This window comes from Papilio machaon, chromosome 24 (genome assembly GCF_912999745.1).
Source record: "Papilio machaon chromosome 24, ilPapMach1.1, whole genome shotgun sequence".
Classification (NCBI taxonomy): domain Eukaryota; kingdom Metazoa; phylum Arthropoda; class Insecta; order Lepidoptera; family Papilionidae; genus Papilio; species Papilio machaon.
This window is the reverse complement of record NC_060009.1, coordinates 6,063,050-6,081,492: the sequence shown is the minus strand read 5'-3', so window position 1 is coordinate 6,081,492 and position 18,443 is coordinate 6,063,050. Positions and strand designations below refer to the sequence as shown.

The following is an 18,443-nucleotide window of genomic DNA, read 5'->3' as shown; positions in this document are numbered from 1 at the left end:
GCGGAACAAAAAAAAAAAAAAAAAAAAAAAAAAAAAAAAAAAAAAAAAAAATTGTGATGGAGAATCAGTAAACTGGTGAATATGTTGGATGCGTTTTGTCAGAAATGAACCATATAATTTTTTTTTTTTTATAAGACATCCATGAATGAAAATGAAAATTTTAAAGTTCTTAATTTAATACCACGTCGGGGTAGTCTAGTAAATTGTTTTGTAATAAATTTATGTTTGTAATTTTCTATTCTGTAATTTAAAAAAAAAAAAAAAAAAAAAAAAAAAAAAAAAAAAAAAAAAAAAAAAAAAAAACCGCATAAATTATGTTTCCGGAGTGTTTTCAAACAAATGCAAAACAAATTCCGTATTTTTTTTTTTTTTTTTTTTTTTTTTTTTTTTTTTTTTTTTTTTTTTTCAATTTGAAACATCTTAAATTATGTTGAATGGACTTGGGCACCTTCAAATTTTATAATGAATCTGGCTGTTAATTTTGAAAGTGGCCCAACTCCATTTTTGATAAGAAAACGCATGTTATTTACTTAATAATTGCCACTATTTTAACAGGAACTTTAAATTTAACATCCTTAGATACGCTTAAGCAGTATGACTCCTTAGTATCTTATACGTATATTTTTAAATTCATTGAAACGCAAAACTTTCAATATCTCGATTTGAAGATAAATGGAGTTAGGCCACTTTCAAAATAAGCGGCTAATATATATATCGTATAAGTATTTCTAGTCTTCATTGCCTCTTTCTTTTTTATATCAGGTAGTGAAATAAAACACAAAAGTATTGTCCAACTGTTTATTATCATCGCTTGTAGTTCCGAGCACTGCACAACTCACAAATGCAACCGAAGGAATGCTGGCGGTCGCTTTCGCCGCCTGACGCTATGTGCGACCAACGCGACCAATGCGACCAGTGTCACAAGTGCGACCGAGTGGAGAGTGCAGTACTCCACACACCGACATTATGAAATTAGTAACATTTAAAGTGTTGTGGCCACACGTCACCTGACCAGCTGAGGAACGTCCCGCCCTCGCCGACATGCGATAACACATACTGTTTTAAATAAAGGATTTTCAATTACTATGCTCATAATAAATATGTTGCGTTATTACAAGTTAAAAAGTAAACTTTAATTGAGACTACAAAGAATTTAGGTCATTTTTAATTGCGTATTGGATTTATCCGACACGTCCAATTGAAGGATGAAACTTGTATTTTTAAGATCATTAAATGAAAAAATCGCTTGCACACTTGTGTGACGACATTCGCCGCGCACAAGCGATACCTTACAGCCTCACTGAGAACTTTACGATTTTTTTCTTTTTCGAAAGATAACAAATTGAACAATTTACACCTGAGCACGGTTTGTGATGCTCCCTCCCTCCGCTCCCTTCTTCTCACCTCCCCCCCCTCCATTCTTCGCAAAGAAAATTATTTGAATCTCACTTACTACAATAGAGAAGTACACTACGTCTTCTAGAATTATCTACAACTGTACACTGCAGCGTCTCGCTGTCTTAAGTTAATTATCTGTAGCTTTATTATTTTATGAGGTTCTCAAATAACACATCGAAGCTCCCGCCGACATCTAGCCCCCCCCGTCCTCCCCCGACCTCCCCCATCCAGTGCGCATGCGCTCAACATCATATCTCATCATAAACATGACAACAAAATAAAACAAACCTTATATTATATTATTTCGCATTGTGATTGTAGCGATAAAAATTTACAAATAAATGTACTATACAAATACAGGACACGATCTCAGAGAGCGCGGCCGGCCCCCGCCCCCGCCCCCGCCCCACTTCACGCCCCCGCCCCACTTCACGCCCCCGCCCCCGCCCCGCCCGCAGGGAAAGTCACACGTCCCTGTACCTCTGCTTACATGAAATAACTTATCTGTAGTAATTACAATTGCTATAAGTTCACATGATAACATTTTAATTCATAGTATATACACAATTAGAAGTTAGCCGGGGGCGAGAGCGAGAGTGGGGCGGGGGGGGGGGGGGGGTGAGTGGGAGGGGGCGAGGACCTTCTAACCCTCAACAAACAAAACATAGGATAGAATGACTGTATGTAAGTCCCCGCGCAGACTCCGGCCGCGCTCCGCACCACATTAAAACAACATCACAGACATCGGACCGAAACGAAATCGGGCGAGAAATTTCCAAAAAAAAAACACAAATATATTTTTGTCAACGTTTTCAACAACAAAGTTCAACAAGAGGGCGCCGGCGGCGACTACGTGCGCGTCAGAGACGGCGGCGGCACCTCGGCCGCCAGCCGCAGAGCCGCGCACGCCAGCGGCGGGCCCACGCCCCCCACGCCGCCCACGCCCCCCACGCCGCCCGCGTTACTGACGCCGCCCGTTCTGTCTTTTGCAACCCCATCCCCTCCACCGTCCTCCGTCTGAAAAAAAAAAAACAAAAAAAATAAGATAATCGCAGAAAGTTTCTACATTCCCGAAGTGATCGGTGTCTGAAATGGACGCGCGAACAACGCGCACTCGACTCGTATTCCTTCTAAATATAATTTCGGCTACATAGGCCTAAAAGATAAACGGAAAGGTGATTCTATTTTTTGTAGAACATCGTAGAAGGCGGCACGAACCTTGGCGAGGATGTGCTTGAAGGTCTCGTAGGTGAGCCAGCAGATGGCGGCGGCGGGCATCTGGTAGAGGACGCGCGCGTGCAGGCCGCGGAAGAAGCCTTTGAGGCCGGAGGTGCGCAAGACGAGCGCGGCGGCCTGCGCCAGCCCGTCCGCCGTCGCCTCCTGCGTGTTGAGCGCCGTCTTGCAGACGTCCAGCGGCGTGGTGGCGGCGGCGGCCAGCGCGCCCGCCAGCCCGCCGGACAGCGCGTGCGCCGCGGGGTCGTACGCGCGCGTCGGGTTCACGCGCGCCTGACACCACTCGTACGTCACGAAGTGCACCGCCTGCAGCAAACACGTTCCTTACATATACTGATATACTCCCTCCTGCGGGCGGCGGTAAGAATGCGATGAGGTAGCTGACCTGGAAGGGTACGTTCATGGCGACCTGCGTGCCGTAGGAGCGGTAGAAGGCGCGCAGGCCCTCGGCGCGGTAGATGCGGCGCGCGCACTCCCACACCCCGCGGTACGGCGAGTGCAGCATCTGCAGCCGCTGCTTCACCACTGCCACACACACGAGTTATGTCTGTCACTGTTTAGATACTGACCGCTGTAACTATACTAAATACTAATTTGCTACTCTCAACGCTTTGAAGCTGTTTGTTATTTTGCGCTTCATTGGTTTTTGATATTCCATAAGAATGCAGATCATTTGATACTTTTAAATTTGAAAGTCGTCGACGATTTCCTCTTGCGCGCCGTTTCCGAGAAACTAATCTGTCTAATCTAAATCTATAATTCGCCCTATTTACAAAAATGGCTCCCATTTAGATTACAGCAACTATCGTCCCATCGCCTTGCTTTCAGTCATTAATAAGATCGCTGAAAAAGTGGTGGTGGGGCAGATTAGCTCGTTCCTAGAGAATAATAAGATACTGTCTGAGTGTCAACACGGATTTCGGCCGGGTCGGGACACCAACACTGCGCTGACGAAGTTTATAGATACAATTAACGAATACCTAGACAGCGGAAAGCAAGTAATAGTACTGTTTATCGATTACAAAAAAGCGTTCGAAACTTTAGATTACAAAATATTACTTGAAGCTATGAGTGACTGTGGCATCCGGGGCCCAACAAATACATTTTTTAGTAATTACTTAAAACAAAGAACACTACAAGTTATGGTTGACAATGTTACAGGCGAGGAAGCCAGCGTCAGTCTAGGTGTCCCGACTGGGTCAGTGTTCGGCCCGGTTGGTTTTAATTTGTATGTTAATAGTGTTGCCAAAACAATTAAGCACTCCTGTCTGTACATGTACGCTGACGACATGTGTTTAGTATATGGCGATAAAAATGTGACACAAATACAAAAAAACATACAGGCTGATTTTGACAGTATAACAAAATGGGCGCACGATAACAGTATCGTTATTAACATAAGTAAAACTAAGTGCATGCGCATATATTCTCCTTATAATAGAGGTGCAAAAAGTATTAATAACAGTGACATAAGTATTACAGGGCATTCGTATCAGTGCCTCCATATGTCTAAACAAGCTTGTACGTGTCCGCAATTGGAATATGTTCAAAATTACAGATATCTTGGTCTAATAATAGATGAACACTTCAATTGGAAGTGTCACATAGATGAGGTTGGTAGGAAGCTATCGATACTCTTAGGAAAGTTTTTTTACCTGAAGCAAATTGTAGATATAAAAACTTTATATATGATTTATTATGCACTTGTAGATTCTCTCATAAACTATGGTGTTGCTGTTTATGGTAGGACATTTAAGTCATATTTATTAGACATAGAAAACTTGCAAATTAGATTTTTAAAAAAACTAGTGAATAAAAATACGTTAGAATCGTGTAAAAAAGATTACAATCAATTGTTTACAATATGTAAAATTTTGCCTATAGAAAAGAAAGTTAAGTTAAGGATTATATTAGATAACTATTTCAGAGAAGAACATAAAATTAAAACAAACAACATATACAAAACCAAACGGGTGAGAGAGGGCCAATATGTTACAACTAGGGCAAGTAATTACTACGGTGAGAGAACAACCAAATATCTTGTTCCCAAATTGTACAATGCTATAGAATGGCTTAGAAATGACCCACATCAGGTGATAGCATCAAAAAATGTTGTAAAAAATAAGCTAAAAAAGTATTTTTTAGAAAATTAATTACACTTAATAGTAGGTTTAGTATAATATAATGAGTGTCTGTCGCCATCAAACTGCTGTGCAGTTTGGCGACTTTTTATAATTCTTGTGTAATGTAATTTTTTTTTGTGAATAAATAAATAAAATAAAAAAGAATGCGCGTGACGACGTGATCGACCACTCATCGTTATAAATGGAATCTAAACGTATGTAAATTGTTCCGCAATTCCTACGGTCGTCCTGACGGCGAGACTATCGGTCACACAAAACTTCACAACTGTTTTGCCAGAACAGACAGAATCATACGTTTAAATTAAGAATAGTAGTAATATTCTATTCCGTGGCTGTACCTGAAGTTTAATGAATATTTATCTGTGCACAAACAGATTTAGATAGTGTAATTTTAATCGATTCTCTCCTGCCCTTTACCGGCAAGTGACAAGGCGCGCGGTGTACAATTGTGCTGCGACAATTTGTGCACAATGGGCTCGTCTGAGTGTCAGTGGCAGTGCCATTGTGTCGGTTGCTGTGACACTCACCTTCCGCCGGGTTGGACACTGCGTCGTGCACCAGCGACGCCAGGCAGCCCGACAGACCTGGAACCGTTTACAAACACATCTTAAGTAGTTCGTCGTCGGTCTAGGTCTAAGTCATATATTAAAATTATTATAAACTAGCTTTTTACCCGCGACTCCGTCCGCGCGGAATAAAAAATAGAAAACGGGGTAAAAATTATCCTATGTCCGTTTCCTGGTTCTAAGCTACCTGCCCACCAATTTTCAGTCAAATCGATTCAGTCGTTCTTGAGTTATAAATAGTGCAACTAACACGACTTTCTTTTATATATATAGAAGATGAAATATGCATTCGGGAATGTTAAGCGGCGGCGCGGGTACTTACCGTGCGTGATGTGGTCGTGGCGATGCCTGGTGAGATGTCCGAGCGTGTGCTTGCTCTGCTCGTAGGTGGCGAAGAAGCAGGCGTGCGCCGGCCCTGCGCCCGCCACCACCGCAGACATGCCGCGAATGGGCCTGCAACAACCACAACCACCGTCTCACAACAGTCTTGTTCTAGCTCACGGCTCGGCAACAAACATTGCTCCTACTCTCTATAATTTTAAAATTGTGTGATGAGTCCATAGACATTGCTCTATGTTTTTGGAATGTATAAGTGTACATTCCCATGTTTTTTTTACGCTAAAACACAACATACGATAAATGGGACAGTCTGCAAGAGAGTTGGGTCAAATGGTTCAATGCATAGTAAACAAACAAAACAGTTGCAAACATTGAATAATGTATCGAGTATCAATACTATTGCGGCGGGAAAGGACCGCGGCGCGCTGCCCTCGCCGCGCCTGCGTCTGCGCCGGTGAAACTCAACAGGAAAAATATCGCGCCGCGCCGCCACAGAGCATAAATCACAGCTAAACAACTGTCATTTATGTTTATGCTACTAATTATAATATTGTGTTTTTTGTAAACAGTTTATTTATAGTTAACATAAAAATAAAAGAAAGAATGCTTGAATTAAATTATTTTTATGAACTTGCCAATGAAACATATCTAAAATGTGGTACATTCGTTATGTTACTTAGTTTAAGGACCTATAATGTATTTATTTTACAAACATTAACAATTATAATTTGTGTTCAGATCACATATCTTCAAATCTCATCTGACATCTAGGTGTATCTACATAAAACAGATACAAAAATCAGCTACACTACACATTTATTATACATTACTTTAGGATGTTGTTTTGATACAATTTGCATGTTGCATTTGTCTTCACCGCACAGAATAAATAAACAGAAAAAAAAACTGGTTAGGTGTTAAATACGATTAAAAATGCTAGTCGTTTTGCTAGACTGTGTCGGTTGGCGTGACGCTGACCGGCGCGGCGCCGCGCTGCCATCAAGCCGCGGCGCTGCGCAATACAGTATGCGTAACGGTAAAAAACAAAAACTCGTACAAAATTCAATATTCCAGCTTACAAGAAGTATTTGGCTACAACGCGCTTCCCTGTTCACTCGCCGACTCACGCTACGAGGGAAAGCGGGTCGCCAGTCGCGGCCAACGGGGAAGAACACACTGCCTCCCCCCTCTTGCCCCTCGCTCCACAAACTTGGCGCAAGGTCAAGGCCGCGACTCTCCGATCCCGGATGTGCCCTTTGTGGTTTTATAGTGTCGCGTAGCTCGACGCATGTTTCCTTTAAATCCTATGCTGTTTTCACTGACTAAAAATTTTAGTTCAGTTCTAAAGTATTCGCGCGTTTTGTTCTAATAATAGAGAAAAATATACTTTAAATAAGCCTACTACTGGCGGGTTGCGGGTTGCGGTCGACCGCAGCACGCACGGGCCTCTGGCTCTGCGAAGACACGGAGAGTCTTTGTTTAGAATTCCCTCTGAATATAAATTTGTAGTAAAAGTGACCGCTGTCGGCGCCGCGGCCGCAACTTGGCGGCACCGCGGTAACTTTACGCATAACGAGCTGAGTCATTGTGACGATCAACGGCGACCTGTCCAATCGATTTACTGTCTATTTACGTCACGAATGTTTCATATCGTTTTAATGGTAAGAAAAAACAAAACTTACTGAATAGATGTAAGTTACTAAGGCCTGTGCTAACGTTCGTTATGTCTATTGGCGTGTGTTTGTGGCGTGGCACATGTCGGGTGACCTTTAGGCTGCTGCACGCGGCGTGCGGCGGGGTGGTTCGAGGCGGGGCGGGGGGAGTGACACTTGACACTACCCGTGAGCGGGGAACACTTCAGGATAATTTTGATATCAGAAAGCAGAATCGGTAAAGTATAGTAAGGGGAAGCGGACTAGATTTGGACCTCCAGCACCTCACTCATCAGCCGGAAAGCAAAATTCTTCAGGCGTTTCTTCTGTGATGTAGTTGTAATTCATATATTGCGGACTCCATCACATACTCAAAAATCCATTGTATCAAAATAAATTTACAAGGTAATTGAATTGAATAAAACAGTAATTATTGGAGTGTCCGCTTGCGAAGGTCTCTAGCAGCGGTTGTTACCAGTCAGCATTACGCTGCGGTTTTCATATAGCACCGCTTCTGTTACACTGCGCATCTAATTCATTTGTAAAGTGTAAAAAAGTGTGTAATCTTTACTGTTTACTAAATTTGTTTAAATAAAATAGTATTATTACATGCTACAATTATTCCAGTCTCTTCACTCCTTCTCCATTTCGAAGATAATAAAATGTATTTTTACATTAATAGATAAACAAAGAACTAATATAGTGCTACAATGATAAACCGCTTGATAATACAATGCATATGACACATGCTTCAATCAAAGCAGCGGTGAGCTCACGTCCTAACTGGGAGCCGCAGTGCACGAGTCTCATCTCCCTCACCGCACCGCACCGCACCGCGTAGGGCAGACGCAGTGGGCTTCCCCGCGCACACGCCACACTACACTTATATAAACAGGTTTCATAGATGCCGTACTTGAGAATCATAACTATTGTAAATGGTTATTCGAGTCTAGTCACAAAGATGTTTATCGTTGATGACAGTTGTTGTAAACCTGTACATACGCATGTCATCCACGTGTGTTAAACTGGTCAACAAAACAAGCAATAGTAAACGCCCACCAAAATTATCAGAGTATTTCAACTATACATGTATGTATCCAGTGTTTGTATGATATAATCTGATGACGAGAGCAGCAGTGGCCTTACTTACTTTATTAGAATTACAATCAACTAGAATAAGATGTTCCGAGCACTGATCAACGAATGAATGGCAATCAAATGTATCGCGCTTGTGTGCGGTGACGGCGCGGCGGGTAGTGCGGATGTAGTCCTGCAATCGGCAGCGCGCCTCGTCAGTAAGCCCACGAGCGCTCGCCGCTGCCGGCTCGCCACGCAGTAACTCCTCAGTAACACAACAATGTCTCCTTTTTGTAACATATCCCAGAAACGTGTAATCACCAATTTAGCACAAGTCAATAATAAAACAGATGATAGCGACAATGTTTTATTACGAAAAGGCGCAATGTTTGCTCTACTGAGAACTCAGAAATGAATCGTTATCAGTCGCAGAGACAATGTTCGTGCACAATAATTATCTCCGCACGACCGCTCGTCTCTCAGCGCGTCATGCCTTGACAAGGAAATGAATCGAGGGTAGAGGAAACGGCGCCACCGCCATCTCACCGAAAACAACATTAATTAGGAAGTTAACTTTAACATCAATAGAGTAACATGGAAAGGTGGACTAAACTTGCTTACAAAGTTTCATTTGTATCACTCCGGGCACATGTCTTATGTTTTTTTCTGAACCTACATGATCGCTTACGAGCTCGTCCATTACCAGTTAACATTAGTCATTTAAATAGACAAATAGAGCGGACGTTCTCTGCAATGCAACTACATATTGCAATGCATTTATATCGAAGAACCATTTTCCTTATAATCGTTGAATTTAATATAATTATCATTTATTTGTATACATACTATGCTTACATATGTATTGAGAGAAGTCAATAATGCAATCATGTATAATGAGCAAAGTGTAATCTCTCTACACAATCAAGGTATCAGTGCAAATAGAAGACGGCAAACGGTTGCGTAAGGATGTTTGCGGAACAAACACAGAGTCACGCGCCGCGCGTTCGCTACTGTGCAAAACTTCTCATAGACGAAAAGTACTTTGATAATGGATTTTGTATTGTAATTTGCATATATAGCGCACAAATCACGGAAACACAAAACAGTTAACAACTCTGATATATCGCAGATTGTCCGGCGCGGCTGACTCGCACCGGCGCACTGTTAGTTACAGCTGAGTGATAACTTCGTATAGCAGAGACAGGCTAAAATATTTGAAGACACTTCTCAGTTTATGTGTGTGACTTATAAATTTAAGCTGATAAGTCTTATCAATGTATATTCTATGCAGATCAAGATTAATATTTTGATCATCAATGGAGGAAGAGGTCTATGGGTAGAGATGACTACCACAATATTTTGTTGAATGGAAATCGTTTCGGGTCCTGATATGTGGAAACAGGTGACGTCACGCAACAACATCTAGTGCTTTTTTTTAGCAATAATAATATAATTAGTGATTAGAGTAGTGTGTACGAGGCGAGGCGAGGCGAGGCGGCTGGCGACATGGCGCGCTGTGACAATTGCTGATAGCGTAACCGCATTCTGTTACATTACAAGTATCGAATTAATTATGTTAAATTAAAATAAACTTTGAGCAATTTTAACTAGTTTAATTATACAGCACCTTATCTACTGTACAATTACAACTGATAGCTGATATCCTTACGATTGTCATGTAAAATGGAAACGACTATTTGATAGAATTTAAAAAGTATCTTTGGAGTGGCCGTTTACGCCGTTGAGTTGAAGTTCTTGAGAAACGGGAGATCTCCAGCTGCCTCAGCAGCACCGTGTGCTCGCAATGTGCCGGCCTCATTGCAACAATGACAAAGAAGTTATCGTAAGTAATTTATAATCTCAATAACTATGGCCATGTGGTAGGCTAACCGTTGTTTGCGTTATCCGCTGGCCCGTGTATTAAGCCGCGTTCACATTTGCCTGACGTGTTGTGTCGTGATGCGTCAGAAAGGTATCGGTCTCATACAATTAATATGGTTGCGTGCACACTTCTCTGACGCAGTGTGTCGTGATGGCTTGTGTCGTGTCGCGTCAGTAGCGATCCCGGTCCGCGTCAGTTGGGTGAGGTGCGGGGGACGGCGCAGCGACACGACACAGCGGGTCGGACTAGTGTGCACGCGCACGTGTCGTGTTGTGACGCGTCAGAAGGTATGGACGACGAGCTGAATATAAAGCGATTTATGATACAAAATGTAAACAATATAAGGATCAATCTATTAAAACTAAACTATCTTTTTGTATTTACTGGATGTATCCAATATCTTCTTCTCTTTTTTTGTTTTATTAGAAGTGTTGCCAGTGCCAATAACTGCATATCTTCTTCATAATCTGAATCCGAATCGGATGATTCATAAAAAAACATTGCGAATGTGTAAACTCTCCGAGAGCTATAACGGAACTGATTAAAAATGCGTCATAACGCGTCACATAGATGTGAACAGTAGCCATCACGACAGAAAGCATCACGACACGACACGTCAGGCAAATGTGAATGCGGCTTCATGCACCGCTCCGACCTCCGACCCTGACGATTCGCGGATCCTTCCTCGCTGACGCTGACGTCAGCCGTCACCTGGTTCCGCCAAGGGGGGTGCCGAGGTGTTGCGGTGACATTAATTATGTATGCGTACACCGCGGCGACGCTCCAGTGCGTTGGCCGGCGGCAAACATCTCGCATCAATGTTCGTCACAATCACAAGTCATTTATTTACAGTAAAGAAACAATAATTTTGAGTACAACTCAGCCCAGGGAAGTTATCCTTTCCGTTTCCAAAGCACATAGTGTACGCGGATATATCGTGTCCACCGCGATACGGCACTATACGGCACGAAACGGCAGCGGGAAAACCGTAAAAGTAAGCACGGTGCTTGTTTGTGTGCATCATGTGATGTGCAACGTCCGCTTTTCGTTGAGATAGCAATAGGAAAAAAATCTAAGGAAGATTGTATTCATTAGACAAATAAATCTGGTATAGAATATAAAAAAGTGTTAAAGTGAATCTTTCAATATAAAGTAATAGCCTTTTAAATACTAGGTGTCGCTAGTCGAAAAAATAAAGGTAAGGGAGGAGCGAGCCAGCGAGAGTGGCGTGCGGCGCGGGTCAAGTTCAGCGCCGCTGCTTTCATTGCGGTGTGGACAAACACAAGGTCAATCGATTTATAGCGCGAGCTACCACAACATGTCTCGCCCCGAGGACATCTTACAGTTACATTAGCTTCTAACTTTGACCTGCAGCAATAGCTTAGTACTTAAGAAAACGGACGGTCATTTGTAGATTCGAGACCAGCCATTCGATAGATATAAAATGTATTGACTTATAACAGCACGGTTTCAATAGTCGTCTGCTCCATCGTGTTTATATCTATACATACATACATGAAGCAATTACTTTATCAACCTTACAGCGAGATAGCGATCGATAAGGAAAGTTCGCGATGGCCGGGACATTTATAATTTTAATAGTAAAGTTAATTAATAAGTTTGGGCTTCGAAACCATCCTTTTCAGGAAACAGTCCTTGACGATTTTTTATGCAACACTGCTGTCTTGTTAGGTTTAGTAACCGATTACATAATTTTTAACAATTATTTATAAATCGTCGACAAATCAATATTCTATATCACAACATTAGTGCACGGAGTTTGTACAATATATATTTTTTATATTACAAGGTGGCAAACGAGCAAGCGGCCACGTTAATTCGCCGAAATGGCGAAGCGACGGCTGCCCATAGACATTCGCAATTGCAGATACGTTGCCTAACCTCAATCGACGAAGGAGGAGACGCACAAAAAGAGAATATTTGACCTTCCTATGCATCTCCCCCATCAAATCCGAGGTGGATTTCCCTTCCCATCCTGTCCTTATAAGAAAAGGGATGGGAAGGGAAAGAGGACTAAAATAAGGCCTAGTACGAGGAATTACTTCCACTTGTCGCCTGTCTTCTGTAAGGCCGTGGTATTTCACCGGGCGAGCCGGACAATTCGTGCAACTGATGTTGTTGTTGCTGACGTCTACCTCTGTCAAATAAGTTTATACTCGTAATACGCATAAAATGAACAAGCGCTACTACACTTGACAATAATTTCAATAAATTTTGTGGTAGGTCAGCGACTAATATATGCGAAGGTGACTACAGTCCCGCGCCTTCCTGCTGCACTTTTATTATAAAAATATGTTGATTTGACAAGTGTTACGTTAGAAGCATGAATTTTAACGTATTAAAGAAATATATGAAGGTTTGAACTGGATATGGATAGGACAGGAGAACGCAGGGCATAAGACAAAGACAGGTTTGCAGAGACGACGCCTCCGTCTTCCTACATCGTCGGCGGAGATCTGAATATTAATTTTTTAATAATTAAAAAAAACAATATTAAAATGAGATGTAAAATGTAAAAGTTGCAGATGTGCCGGTCGACAGGCGCGCGGCGGACGCGCAGTGTGATAACACGCTGACCTGTGGACAATTCGCGGCTGCTAAATTGTGTTATCATACTGTTGGCGACTCTTCCGCAGCCTCACGTACGCTGATAAGGCGATAGTGGCCGATAGCGCCTCAGCTGCGCCCGCGCCCGCGCCCGCGCCAGTGCCGCTGCACGCCCCGAAGTCATCGTGACATATCAATTAAAAAATATTTGATAAAGAAGGGTTGATCGCGGATCGCGGCATACTCATACCTATGAAAAGTTATAGATTCACCAACAAGTTACAGACTGTTGCAATCGTTGTTGTAGGAAATATGGGGAAGGGAAAGCGTACTTGGTAGGGCTTAGAATGTGAGTTGGAAGATTTTGCATACCGCCTATGTCATCATAGTTCCAATACATTACGTGAGAAACCGGTGACGCTAGCGCGTGCCGCTCATTAGTACACTGACTGCCAGATATGTGAATACTTCAACATTATTACCAGTAACTCCTGGGCGAGCCGCGCATGTCCGACGAGCTCATCGCTCAAGGTTATCGGAGGTGCTACAAAAGATTACGGCGAGTAATCTTTGCACCGATAGTCTTGTATATCGAAGTTATCAAAAAAACTGTGTCAAATTAAAAAACTTGCCACATTTCCGGATTTTGATACTGTCAGTTTTTAATTAAATAGCTTAATTTGAATTGAGAAGCGATCGATGACGATGACGTAGTTCAGACTATGCTTGTCTGTGGCTGGGGAAGGATCGACGTTGCACTCGCTGCGACAAAAGGCAACGTGGTCTTGGAATATATTTTATTTTAAATTTAAAAACTTATACCTATAAGTTACTTCAATGAACTACTACTAATCAGCACCTTATGAAGTCATGGGAATCCTCGACACAGCGGTTGGGTAGCAGAATTAAACAGGTATTGTCTAACGATTTCCACTCGTTGGACGGAAGCATGGGCACGTCCGCGACGCCGGCTGTGCCACACGCTGCGACACAGTACGACATAGTAGCTGTACACAAACACAGTGTAACGAGACGCTGCATGTTTGTTCCGAACTTCCGGCAGATGAGTGTTATCGTTGCCTTCCGCCAAATGCTTGCAATAATAACTGAACGAAGTCTAATTATGCTGTGACAGAGCGGCCCATGTGGCATCATCTATACGCAGTACGCATACTATATATTCTTAATTACTATTTCTGCGTTAAGTCGTGTTTGTCATGTTCCGTGTGACATGTTACCTGAGCAGGCCCTCGCGTTGCACCATGTAGCGCAGCGTCTCCCGGATGCTGCCGTTGTGCGCCGACCGCAGCGACTGCATGCGCGTCTGCAACAACAACAACACCGTCATCTCATAATGCCCATTGCTATCACATACAAAGGCAACCTTTAAGATGTGCTCATACTCTAAATGACATCCATATTGTGCAAATTCGACGATTGTTATAATATCTGTCTTTTCCCTTTACCATCTTTATTGTCGTTTGTAACCCCTATTTTAATCGTCACTGCAGTCCATTCATTGTTCCGTCCGGCATGAATTTATACCTAATGGTACAGCGCAAATTTAGCATCGAGAATATTAGAATGACACGAACATTAGAATTTGCATGTTATTTTGTGCATCGCATAGGCGAGGTGACATTTAAAATTTAAATATTAAAGAGTATTGGTGTCGCGGCGACGACGATTTGAATCGAAGATTCGAAAGATATCGGGGGCAAGCTTTAAACTCGACCTCAGCGGTAAAAATAGAATTATCTTGTCCCAGCTTAGACTTCCTAGGATTTGTGTCGAAACACTGCGGCGGGTGATACGAGCGGGGCGAGACTGGGGGCACTTTGCCCTCGTCAGCCGCTGGCCAAAGTCACACCGTAAACAATACCAAGAAAATTACACTTTTGACAAATATATCAAAGTAAGAAACGAGATTATCTCCGCAACTAACAACTAGTATGCACCTAGTCATTTTGTTTTCCGGGCAATTTGTCGGCGTGACTTCGCCAATAATATAAAAATGACAAACACAAGACTCTTAATAACAACCTATCGATGTACAATTTTTTCGTCAATTTAACAAAAGACATATAATTGACAAAGTGTGATGACATTGAGGCTCGATATATAACTGGCCGAGCGGACCACCGACCGGTACTCGAAATGTGTGTCAGGAGGCAACTGCTACTGTGTACATTGGCCGCGCTGATGGCGTCGGCGCTCTGCCTGGACGAGGAAATGGCGGAGCTAGCGCGGATGCTGCGAGAGAGCTGCGCCGAGGAGAGCGCCGTCGAGCTGCGTCTTGTGGAGGAGGTGAACGCAGGCGCAGCGCTGCCTCCCGACGACAAGCTTAAGTGTTACATCAAGTGCGTGATGGAGACGGCAGGCATGATGTCTGCGGGCGCCGTGGACGTGGAGGCCGTAGTGGCCATGCTGCCCGACGACATGCGCGCAAAGAACGAGGGTGCGCTGCGGGCGTGCGGCTCGCGGGCCGGAGCCGACGACTGCGACACCGCCTACCGCACGCAGCTGTGCTGGCAGCAGGCCAACCCGGCCGACTACTTCCTCATATAGCCCGCCCCGAGCCGTGCACCACACTCGCGCCGCAATAACGTACAACCAAAAAGTTTATACAGATTGAAATCAAAGCAACATAACAGTCATACAATATGTAATTACAATGCATCTTAGACAAAGTGTAATATACTGCTTATATTAGATCTGCGAGATGTGTTATTATTAAATGTTCTTCATTTAAATAAAAATTATTTTCGCTTCTAAAAAACAATACAAGAATGTTTCTAACTTAATCTAGTACTAACAACTCAATACACACTCAATAAGTTTTGTACTTACTACTTCGTATTACAACAAAAATTAAAATCCTTTAATATAATTGTAGAATTTTTGTTAAATTGACAGATTTACGCTACAGTTTTTGATTAAACAATATTTAGTGGTCCGGGATAATACTCATCAGGAAAGTCACATGCACCTAATTTAACGCAAACTAGTAACATAGAGTTTCGGATAAGAAATCTATTAATATACTCCATCAGCATGCAATTAAAAAAACTAAATTAGTAGTCTATGTGTTCTTCCAGGCTGTATTCTACATCTATGCCAAATTTCATAGAGATCAGTTGAGCCATTCTGGAGCTACCTTCTAACAAACATCCATCCATCAAAACTTTTGCACTTAAATTATTAGAAAGATTTCTTGATAAATAATTAGAATTGAACCAACCCTAAATAATGCACTGTCATGCACACCTTGTCATAGCTATACTATTTAATAAGGTTTATATTTCTCTTTTCAAAATTTTAAAAGACAGGACCTGTCAACATGAGACCTATGCCGGGTAGATGGACACATTGCATAGCCCCGTGTTGCCTAATTATGTGAAGGCATAAGGGATAGTTTTCTGTCTTGCAAAAACTTACTGCAGAGGGTCCCAGTGCATTCTTTTGGAGATGCCAGTACCCGCACTGTCAGACTTGAGGATGGTCATCAGAAAGTTTTAGTGTGTAGGAATCTTATATAAACCTGTCTATTCCATATAAGGTCTATCTTTTAAAGATTTTTCCCTGATACCAAAAAAAAGAACTTGTCAACACATTTCCTTGTCAAATAAACCTTGCTTGTGTGCTCATTTTCTATAAATGTTTAAATTTACAATGTTTATAAACATGTAAAAGTCAGCATGAAATGTGTTAATGTCATCTTTACCCACCCACCACAAAAAGTGTTAGAATTTATTTAATACAAATATATAGGAGGTGTTCATATATTTCCTCAGTCCTCTTACTTTTTACCCAACTGATACTGAATTAATGTTTTTTGAGTGTTTGTTTTTACGTTCTGGGTTTGTTATATTGTGACCTCATGCAGGTTTATAGTCAGCGGAGGAATTGTTTCGCACCGCATTGGATAGAGATAAATTTTCCAAGTTAGCGGCCAACCTTCAAGACTGAAGAGGCACTGGAAGAAGAAGAAGCAGGTTTATATAAGACTTATTTAGGATAGCGGAAAGTGATCTAACTATACTTTTCAATCTTTCATTAATTTAAACTCCTCTTATTAAAAATGTTTCTGTTACAAAACAAGTATCTAAACATCACCAATTTCACTTGTTATCTTTTTTTAACCCATCTGCCGTACACAGTGCCTGCAGTAGAACACAGTAAGTGAACAATGTACAAAGAAAGACAAACAAATATAACTGAATCCAGTAAGTTTCCTATTGTTAATCTTATTATTTATAAGAATGTAATACAACAGATGAAAAAATTGTTTTCAAACAAATATCAAAGAAAATGTAGTTCTGTTTTGTTACATTTATTACAAAGTATAAAAATGGAAGAATATAAATATTTTTTCCCTGCTGTTTATTTCTTTCCAGTATAATGTTAATGTTGGTGAGTTGTTAATACAAGATTATAATGCTGTTTAGTTAAACTTGAAGAATCAAGACCTTGAATAACCATTATTGCAGTGTCAGTATTAATAGCCAAATTTAGCTAAAGGAACCTGTACACAACGAAAATTCTGTTAAAAGGAAACTGAAAAAAAAACAAATTCCAACAAAATTTTAATCTAAACTATAAGTAAATGCAGATTCATTAAGATGTAAACAGCTGTCAATGTTTAAAAAACAGGAGCAGTTTCACACGACATCTAATGTCAAAACGAAAGTTTTTAGGTCTGAGATCTAGGAAAACAAACGAAAGTCTTATTAGATTTTACATAACCCCTAAAAGAAAACTGTGGCGCAACGCGCGAAGCACTGAGGTGCAGTCAGGGGCCGTGTAGGTTATGGCTCGCGGCTCGCGGTGCATGAGACACAGGGTCCGACTCCCGGGCGCCACTCACCTTGACGGAGTCGAGCGGGTACATTATGCAATGCTCCATCACTCCCGCTATCGCTCCAGCTGTCATATGTGTGACAGAGTTCTGGGTTGGAAGGGTTTCATAGTCCTCAAAGTTCATAATACTCACTTAATACTGACACTAAGCACGAAATAAACACAGAAACGATTAAATTTAAATACGATTTATTTCATTTACCAATTTACCAATGTCATTTTTACTACACTATTTTTGTCACTAAGTCATCGGAAATTTAGAACGAACAATCAAAATTGATTCACGGTGCGATACGATAAGCACGCGCGGCAGCCAACGACGGAGTTGCCAGTTGTCTGAGAGAACCAACTAAGCTAGTGCTTATCAACTCGCGGTACGTATGTTATCGTCACTTATCATCTTATCTACGGTTGTACTCTTTCCACTTCACTCATTTTTACACCGTGCGACACAACGCTCAATTACGTAAATAAGACTTATATATCACATTTCTAGTCAATTTTTAAAGAAATTAAAGGACAGGGATGCTAGTTTATTTATGATGTCACTATTCAGTGTCGAATAAACCTAATAGTAAACTGCTGCAGCTCTATGATCAAACCTATTATCGATTTTATTTGTGAAATGAAGAAGAGGAACTTATTAAATCAAATTGTCGACAAAATCTTTCAACATTAAAATTTTATTAATTTTAGTTTGGCTTTCTTTAAACAAATGAATAAT

General features: G+C 41.6%; 2 protein-coding genes across 4 annotated transcripts; one reads left to right on the top strand and one right to left on the bottom strand.

Annotated features, from left to right (window-relative positions):
* Positions 1–2,013: 2,013 nt before the first annotated feature.
* Positions 2,014–18,072, bottom strand: LOC106713987 (mitoferrin-1). 3 transcript variants are annotated; one of them, XM_014506898.2, is made up of 7 exons: positions 17,727–18,072; positions 14,098–14,183; positions 5,664–5,794; positions 5,303–5,359; positions 3,017–3,156; positions 2,617–2,937; positions 2,014–2,415 (listed from the first exon to the last, which is right to left on the bottom strand). In XM_014506898.2, exons 1-7 carry the CDS (start codon positions 17,841–17,843, stop codon positions 2,248–2,250), a joined length of 1,020 nt encoding a protein of 339 aa, XP_014362384.2. In that variant the 5' UTR covers positions 17,844–18,072; the 3' UTR covers positions 2,014–2,247. The 3 variants fall into 3 exon arrangements, with proteins under 3 accessions (XP_014362384.2, XP_045540018.1, XP_045540019.1); XM_045684062.1 differs by lacking the exon at positions 17,727–18,072 and adding an exon at positions 15,006–15,080; XM_045684063.1 differs by lacking the exons at positions 14,098–14,183; positions 17,727–18,072 and adding an exon at positions 5,976–6,194.
* Positions 15,006–15,655, top strand: LOC106713994 (general odorant-binding protein 69a). The gene has a single exon (XM_014506903.2). The coding sequence runs from the start codon at positions 15,017–15,019 to the stop codon at positions 15,425–15,427; it is 411 nt and encodes a 136-aa protein (XP_014362389.2). The 5' UTR covers positions 15,006–15,016; the 3' UTR covers positions 15,428–15,655.
* Positions 18,073–18,443: the final 371 nt, after the last annotated feature.